At 36.4% G+C, this 8,836-nt stretch overlaps 2 protein-coding genes across 2 annotated transcripts; both read left to right on the plus strand.

Annotated features, from left to right (window-relative positions):
* Positions 1-683: 683 nt before the first annotated feature.
* On the plus strand, positions 684-2,297 carry LOC109192885 (probable xyloglucan galactosyltransferase GT11). The gene has a single exon (XM_019343592.1). The coding sequence runs from the start codon at positions 684-686 to the stop codon at positions 2,295-2,297; it is 1,614 nt and encodes a 537-aa protein (XP_019199137.1).
* A 1,709-nt stretch (positions 2,298-4,006) lies between these two features.
* LOC109192984 (oxysterol-binding protein-related protein 3C) lies at positions 4,007-8,573 on the plus strand. Its single transcript, XM_019343723.1, has 10 exons — positions 4,007-4,301; positions 4,921-5,014; positions 5,424-5,540; positions 5,688-5,760; positions 5,864-5,982; positions 6,247-6,368; positions 6,853-7,029; positions 7,292-7,436; positions 7,712-7,890; positions 7,970-8,573. The coding sequence occupies exons 1-10, from the start codon at positions 4,204-4,206 to the stop codon at positions 8,211-8,213; spliced, it is 1,368 nt and encodes a 455-aa protein (XP_019199268.1). The 5' UTR covers positions 4,007-4,203; the 3' UTR covers positions 8,214-8,573.
* The last annotated feature ends 263 nt before the right edge of the window (positions 8,574-8,836 follow it).

Consider the following 8,836-nt stretch of genomic DNA (forward strand, 5'->3'; position numbering starts at 1 on the left):
TATCAGTTAACAACTAATTTATTAAACATTTTTCTATAATCAACTAATGCTATCAACTAGTCAAACTCATTAACCCAATTAGCTAACAACTATTTACCAAATACTTCCTATGATCACAAAATCGAACTTATCCAATAATTAAACTTGAGTAATGATTGCAAGTTTCTCTCATCACTAAAAAAAAATCTTTAAAAAATGTGCAAGTAATACTTTTATTTTACATATGAATTAGTAAATTCTATAATAATAATAATAATAATAATAATAATAAAAAAAAAGAGGTATACTTTAGTAACAAAAACATATTAATTTACTCTTTTATCTTAAGAGTATTAGTTAGTTTTTAAGAATGAGTAATTGTAGTTAGTTATTCGACCTTTGTTGCCCGACATGAGAGAAAATAACCAACCAATAGTTAAGCCAACATAAACCCATACCAAATTAGAAAGACTTCAAGGATGAGTCTATGCTAAATATCTACCGAAACAAAATTGGTAATTCCACACTTTCTATAAACAATGTCTAACTTCCTTAAATTAAAAAAATTGTCTAAACATGATTTCCAAAACTGTGTCTAACTTCACAAAACCATTGTTCCTTTTCAAATAAGAAATACAGGTTTCACATGATTAGGGGGGTTATTTTTCACCAATTAAGTTTCACTGTAGACATCTGATCTTGTGATGATGCATAGGAAACAATTGAATCGGAGGAAGAATAAGATGGAGAACTCCATTGCGGCAAGGTGTCGCAACAAGTTTTGGATTGTATTTCTTGCTCTCTTCGTCTTCTGGCACCCATTGTTTTACGGCTTCAATTGGTTCTCTTTCCCCGGAATCGCGTCCCCGGCAAAACAAGCGGCGACTTTCATGGAAGCGTTTCTTGCAGATCCTGTTAGAAACCGCGCAGGAACGGTGGTTAAAAATGGCGGTTTTGAAGACCCGGCGGGGAAGGAATTGGAACACAACGACGATGCCTGCGCGGGGAGGTATATTTATATGCACGATTTGCCGGGGAGATTCAACGAGGATTTGATGAAGGAATGTAGATTGTTGAATAAATGGGTGGATATGTGTGGGTATTTGGTGAATATGGGTCTGGGTCCTGTTCTTGGAAATCGCCGGTTTTTGCAGAGCAGAGGGTGGTTTTCCACGAACCAATTCTCTCTGGAACCTATATTCCATTCCAGGATGAAACAATACGAGTGTTTAACCAACGACTCGTCGCGGGCCGCCGCCGTTTTTGTGCCGTACTATGCGGGTTTCGACGTTGTCCGATATTTGTGGGACGATTTCAACGCCTCCGTCCGGGATTCCGGCGCTCTGGGGTTGGTGAAATGGCTCAGGGAAAAGCCGGAGTGGGGTTTCATGGGCGGGAGAGATCATTTCATGGTTGCGGGGAGAATAACGTGGGATTTCCGGCGGTTAGACGACGGCGATTCTTCTTGGGGTAATAAGTTGATGTTATTGCCGGAGTGCCGGAATATGACGGTGTTAACGATCGAGTCAAGTCCTCGGGACAAAAACGATTTCGCGATCCCGTACCCGTCCTATTTCCATCCCTCCACCGCCGACCAAGTTCTGCAGTGGCAGAACCGGATGAGGAGGCAACGGCGGCGGACGTTATTCGCCTTCGCCGGCGCGCCGCGGCCCAACCTCGACGACTCAATCCGCGGTCAGGTCATCCGACAGTGTCTCAAGTCAAGAACCAAATGCCGGCTGTCGGAGTGCAAACCCGACCGTCGGAAATGCGACAATCCGGTTTACGTGATGAGGATGTTTCAGAGCTCCGATTTCTGCTTACAACCTCCCGGCGATTCATTCACGCGCCGATCAACTTTCGACTCAATTCTCGCCGGCTGCATCCCGGTATTCTTCACTCCGGCGTCCGCTTACGTGCAGTATCTCTGGCACCTGCCCAGGAATTTCGCCAAGTACTCGGTGCTAATCCCGGAGGGGGATGTAAGAGGGAATAACGCTAGCATTGAGAACATATTATCTGGGATATCGAAATCCCGGGTTTCTGCCATGAGAGAGGAGGTAATCAAGCTAATCCCGAGATTAGTTTATGCTGATCCTAGGACGAGATTGGAGAGGATTAAGGATGCGTTTGATTTGACGGTGGAAGCAGTGATAGACAGAGTGAAGAAACTGAGGAAAGAGATGAGAGAAGGCAAGGATTCCAGTCTTGATTTTGACGATGAACATAGCTGGAAGTATTATGCGTTTGGGACGGTAGCAGAACATGAATGGGATCACTTCTTTAGCAAATATAGTAGTAGTACTAGGCAGAATTAATATGATAACTAACCTATGGTTTGATAGCATCACTGTTACGATCTCATCGGTTCCATACAGAAGGTCACAGGTTCAAGGATGTTGAGATTATCATATTAAACAAATACAGAATAGTAAAGTTAATGTTAGATTGTAGTCACAAAGAAAAGGTAGAATCAATGTTAGTGCACAATTTTTGTTAGAAACTCACTTAGAAGTAGGAATAGTTGATTATAGTTGAGAAACGGATATTCAAGTAGACGAAACATTATATCATATATAAAGCCTATTACCTTGAAGCTTGCCTAAATATAATTATTGTAAATTTTATATCTCTGATGCGAGTATGCGACATAATATGAATGATTAGTTGTCAAATTATAATGTTTCATAAGTCTAGGAGCATTTTTGTTTATTGAATACTTATAATTACAACATTTGAACAATCTCAACCAATTAGAAAACGTATCACGTTATTGAACAACAAACATAATAGGGATCAAAGGGGTAGTAGGGCACAACTAAAAGCCGTTAATCGGCTATTGTTTTAACTATTTTATTTAACCACAAGTACTAAATTCTTAGGCATGAGTTCTCACACACGAACTACTAAATCCTCGGCAATGGAACCATTTAATTTGATTAAATTATACCTGAAAGTATAGAAGATAAAGATTTAGAAAGCCATTGCAAGAAACACAATAAAATTTTAAGAGTAGAAGATCGGACAATGTTTTCATATGAGAGGTTCTTGATATAGAAAAACCTCGTATATGATTACAAACTTGTACAAGATTAATACAAAGTCACATATACTTTTTACACACGTCTTAAAAGTAGTACAATAAGATAATAGTTTAGTACAATAAAATAAAACCTTAATAAAGTCTTGAGCTACTAAATCTCTCTAATTAAATCATTCAAAATTAACTCTTTGTATTGTGCCAAACTAAAAAGTTTAGTTAAATGTAATTGATGGGAACTAGAACTATAAGAGTAGCCCGACTTATTTTCTGCCATTTACCGACATTATTCGGCACTTGTAGACCTCTGAAAAGAGTTGTCGATCATAGCTTACATTCACTGACTCCACTGTGAAGCTATGTTCATCAAGTGTCTTTCAAACGTGCTATTATTGTCCCATCATATTAGTCAATCTAGTGAGGATATTTGGCGCAACCAATCACCCAACAATTGGAGGACAAGTGTGAGCAACCTCCATAGCATGGGGGAAAGTCGAAAATCTCTAGAGCATTTGTGAAGTTACCAACCACATTTGTAAAATGACATTTCGCTAATAAAATTATTGTTTTATTATTATTTTTATATATTAATATTAATAATTACATCATCATTAATATTTTTATGCACTTTTTATATTAATACATAAGAAGTATTATCTGAGTCAATATCACATAAGATGTACTGTTATTTGCTTCCGGAATGGCATCAAAATGCTTCCATCGAAGGTTCGTCATTTGTATTATTTTCAAACAAACAGGCAAAAATATCTCATTATCAAAAATATCAATCAGGAACATGACAATGACATCAACCACAACAACGTATCCTCACGCTCCGGCACGACGATTCCGTTCAAATTCCCTCACATAAAGCAAAGAATCGAGCGCGTGATAATAACTCAAGACCAAAAAGCAATCGGCTAAACATTTGTTCTTAAAAAAAGACATGAACAGATCCCAATTTGGCTTTAAAAAAACTGAAGCGATCAAAGTGGAGAGAACCGCCAACCAGAACCATCTCTTATCCTCGCTGGTGGAATCCACTCCCCCCTGAAAAACTCTACCAATTTCTTCGAGTCTATATGTGATCCGTCGATTGATCAGCTAGGGTTTTAGTCTCCTTATTCACAGTGTTGAATTGAATTGAATTTTTTTTAACTCAAGTGCAATAGACTTCAGCGGATATGGGGAGCCCTAAGAAGAACCAGAACAAAGGTTTCTTCGCATCGATGACGTCGGGTTTGTCGATGTTCGGCAACGCCCTGCATAGATCCGTCAACGGGTAAGCCTCCCGCCGTTTCTGTTTTCATCTGATCTGGCTGATCTAGTATCGTTCAGTACATTAAGAAGAGTAATTTTGAAGGTTTTGATTTGTAATTTGATAATTTGTATTCTCGTATGGTGATTTGAGATTGCGAACATAAGCTTTTGCTGCTACGTAATAGCTGCATCTTATAATTTTAGATAATAAATGGAGGTTCCTTTTTGAGCTTTGGTGATGTTATACTTAGTTATATCATATTTTGTAATCTATTTTATCTGGAGTAATCGGAAACTAGTACTGTATATTTTAAATACTAGCTGCTACTATGTAATTTGTTTTTTTGTAGGAATCTAGGTACTAGCTGCTGAGTTATTGTTTTGTTACTTGAGTCAGTTTATTGTTACACTGTAATGTTAATCCAATTTTCTCTTAAAATGTTTTCATCAATCTCGGTTGCCCATTTCTTTAGGCATGAGTGCATGACAATGACCCTTAACCCCTCCCACTTCCCTACTTTAGGTTGGTTGAGCAAGACAATGTCTCATGGTTCTGCTAGATCCCTTCCATTACTGTGAAATGGGTTATGTATTTTGTTCTGACTCAGGTTCTCTTCCTCTTCTATTATTCTTGCTTCTAGAATGCTTGGATATGAAGGATTGGAGGTTATAAATCCCGAAGGAGGTAAAGAAGATGCAGAAGAGGAAGCACAAAGAGGAAGATGGGAACAGGAGGTGAGTCGTCTTTCAATCATATAATGTTTTCTATTCTATGAAGACATAATGCTCTCTAAAAATACATTTCCCTTTCATTTTTCCAATTATTGCCTGGGGCAAACTTTGGACACATTTGCACATGTGCATATGAACGAAAAGTTTAAATGCAAGATTGCAAGGTGAAAAAGCAATTTATTATCTCTTATCTCTTATTTTACTTTATTTATTTAATTTATTTGTATCAATTGTATGGAAATAGCCTTTTTCTTTTTATTTTGCTTGTGTCTTAGTTCATCTGTCAGTATATACAGGTAGTTTGTTGAGTGCTTTAATCGCATCTTAGTTACATTAAGATGTAATATGAGCGTAGGTCTTATAGTAATTTTACTCATTATGTAAACTAACATATCTTTTGGTTTATCAAAAGGAACGAGATAGTTACTGGAGGATGATGCAGAAGTACATTGGAGCTGATATCACATCGATGGTGACACTTCCTGTTCTTATATTTGAGCCAATTACCATGCTTCAAAAAATGGCGGAGGTTTGTTCTCCCTTGTTTGCTCATTGTTTTAGTTGACTTAAGACAGTGGCTACAAGCTCACAGAAAAGCTTTTGTAAATGCTAATCCTTTTTGTGTTTTTCCATCATAGAGGACAAAAGAGAAGTAATTCTTTAATTCTTGTGGCAGTTAATGGAATACTCCCACCTTTTAGATAAGGCAGATGAATGTGAGGATCCCTACATGCGGTTGGTCTATGCAAGTGAGTTAACTTCACTTTTGTGTACAGAAAATTTACACTGTTTATCATGTTTTGTTTATTGGGATTTCAAAAAATATTAAGGAATTACTAAAAATTCTTGCAGCATCTTGGGCAATATCTGTTTACTATGCCTACCAACGCACATGGAAGCCTTTTAACCCAATTCTTGGTGAGACTTATGAAATGGTGAATCATGGTGGGCTTACATTTATTTCTGAGCAGGTAGTTCCTGGATATCAGGCTTTCTGCTTCATATACCTTCATTATTTTCTTCCTGATACCTTTTGCTGATATGTTGCTTTCATCTTTTCCATACTGAAAATAACTTCACTCTAGATTCTATGTTTTTGAGAGTGCTTATTAAAATGATAAGATCAAGAACACTAGATTCCCAAATATTTCTGAAAATTATATAAGATGACCATAGGTTGTGAAGTTTTCTTTATTTGATATATTTTAATAGTGTTAATTCTTGGCATTTGATAGGTGAGTCATCATCCTCCAATGAGTGCTGGGCATGCTGAAAATGAGCATTTCATATATGATATTACATCAAAGTTGAAAACCAAATTCTTAGGGAACTCCCTTGATGTCTATCCTGTCGGAAGGTCAGCAAGAAATGAATGTCATAAGTTTATTCATGAATGCCATAATGAGGATATGAATATGATAAAAAGTTTTTAGAATTGCACTTGTTGCTTTCTACTTATCTAGAGTATGTTTAATTCATGAATTGATTCACTATTAGTTGGTCAAATCAACTCATTCTTCTTTGCTTATTTACTTTAATGTATTCTTTAATTTTTAAATTTTTATTTTTTTAATGTTTAATAGTACTTTTAAATTTTAATGTAGTTTCTAAATATATAAATTTTATATACTAATACTAGAGTAAATATTAAGAAAAATTAAATTGTAAATAACTTGAGTCAAGTCTTGTTAACTGAATTGGACACATAAAATGGAATGGAGAGAGTATAAGTTTAACTAAAACAATTTTTGGTTCCCTTAGCATAATTGAACTAATCTCTGTTCGAACTTTGAATAAGATCATATATAAAACAAATCTCAACGTATACTTTTTGAATGCAGAACACGTGTGACTCTTAAAAGAGATGGTGTTGTCTTGGATTTGGTTCCACCACCCACGAAGGTCAACAATTTAATTTTTGGTCGGACTTGGGTGGATTCACCTGGAGAAATGATCATGACCAATATGACTACTGGGGACAAAGCTGTGCTCTATTTTCAACCGTGTGGTTGGTTTGGGTATGTTGATGTGCAATTTGCTTTTATCTTACTTAACGTCTATGCTTGCACTTAATTGTTTATGATTTTCTGGGAACCATTGCTCCTTCTGGACGACATAATAGGAGAGTTTGGAGATTGTGCTCTCTTTGCTCAGCCCGATTGTTTTTTTTTTTTTTTTTTTTTTTTTCAGTGGTAGTGTTATTTCTCCAGTTTTTATGAGGTAAAAAGTTATTACCTTTGGTTCTAGTATGCCTAACTGACTATGCATCTTTGGGCTCAGGGCTGGTCGATATGAGGTTGATGGATATGTTTATAACGCTGATGAGGAACCAAAAATACTGATGACTGGAAAATGGAATGAATCAATGAGTTATCAACAATGTGACATGGAAGGCGAGCCTCTTCCCGGCACAGAACTTAAGGAGGTTAACTTGCTTCCTCTCTCATTGTTCAGATTCTTTGTGTGCACAGTATCTCATTGTTATAAAAATAGGAAAAAAAGTTTGTAGAATTGATTTGTGATATAATTTCACTGGACGAACAGCATAAATAAAGTGGGTAAAGGGCATATTGGTATGAAGTAATTATGATGTTTTGATCTCTTAGATAACCTGGATTGTGTCACTGTTAATATGATGATTGTTCAGTTGTGTAAGATAACACAGGCAATATATGGCCTGGCCTCATGAATTCTGTGTAGGTTTGGCGAGTAGCCCCTGTTCCAGAAAATGATAAATTTCAGTACACTCACTTTGCTCACAAAATCAACAGCTTTGATACTGCTCCAAAAAAGTTATTAGCATCTGATTCTCGTTTGCGCCCTGATAGAGCTGCACTTGAAATGGGCGATATCTCCAAAGCAGGTGCCGAAAAAAGCAGGTTTGTTAACCTTTTTTTTTTTTTTTTCATACAAATGTGATTAGGATAATTTGCCTTAATAAGTTTTTGTTCTTTTTAGTTTGGAAGATAGGCAAAGAGCTGAAAAGAGAAACCGGGAAGCAAATGGGCATCAGTTCACACCAAGATGGTTTGATTTTACAGACGAAATTAATCCAACTCCGTGGGGAGATTTGGAAATTTACAGCTACAATGGCAAGTACACTGAACATCGGTCTACTGTAGAAGCCTCAGGCAGCATTGATGTAGATGACCCCCGGTCAGTGGAGTTCAATCCATGGCAATATGGTAATTTGTCCGAGTGAGGGAAGATCAAAGTTTTGGATGCATAGGTGGAGCTCTCTTATAAGGGCACTGGGGCTTTCTTCTGTGTGGAATAGAATTATCTGTTGTCTGTGTTTGGTGTACATTTGTATCCCCATATACTAGATTTATGTTGCTCCCTCTTCTTGGCAAGTTGCAGTTTCACTTTTAGCTGATATTAGCAAGCTATCTCTCTGCAAGATAATCTATATGATTCTAAGTTTCCTCATTCTCCACCTTAAGTTCATTATGATTCCTCCAATACTATCTTGCAAGGAAAGTGCTGCTTTCCCAAGCTTTTGTATCAAATATATCTCAAAAGATTTGATTTATGATTAGTGTCACCAAACTTTTGTGCTAAATGTCTCAAATGATTTCATATATGATAAGTGTCAACAAACTTTTGTACAAAGTATGTCTTAAATGATTTTATTTATGTCACAGTCTTTCATATTTAGGATTGTTTTAATGTAAGAAATGTCAAATAGCTATTATTGAATTGGTTAGAACGTGGGAATTTATTCCATTTTAAATGAATAAAACATTTAAAAATGTCAAATAAACTTTTTAAAGTTTAATGAATAATGCAATTAGGTCTTTTTAACATTAAAAAAATAATTCAATG

The sequence above is a fragment of the Ipomoea nil genome, unplaced genomic scaffold (assembly GCF_001879475.1).
Source record: "Ipomoea nil cultivar Tokyo-kokei standard unplaced genomic scaffold, Asagao_1.1 scaffold1834, whole genome shotgun sequence".
Classification (NCBI taxonomy): domain Eukaryota; kingdom Viridiplantae; phylum Streptophyta; class Magnoliopsida; order Solanales; family Convolvulaceae; genus Ipomoea; species Ipomoea nil.

Bases quoted from the DNA above. Each gene is read 5' to 3' on its own strand.
- LOC109192885 (XM_019343592.1), top strand. From the start codon at position 684: ATGATGCATAGGAAACAATTGAATCGGAGGAAGAATAAGATGGAGAAC.
- LOC109192984 (XM_019343723.1), top strand. From the start codon at position 4,204: ATGGGGAGCCCTAAGAAGAACCAGAACAAAGGTTTCTTCGCATCGATG. The intron at 5,983-6,246 runs GTAGTTCCTGGA...GGCATTTGATAG, and splicing joins TTACATTTATTTCTGAGCAG to GTGAGTCATCATCCTCCAAT. The intron at 7,030-7,291 runs GTATGTTGATGT...CTTTGGGCTCAG, and splicing joins CAACCGTGTGGTTGGTTTGG to GGCTGGTCGATATGAGGTTG.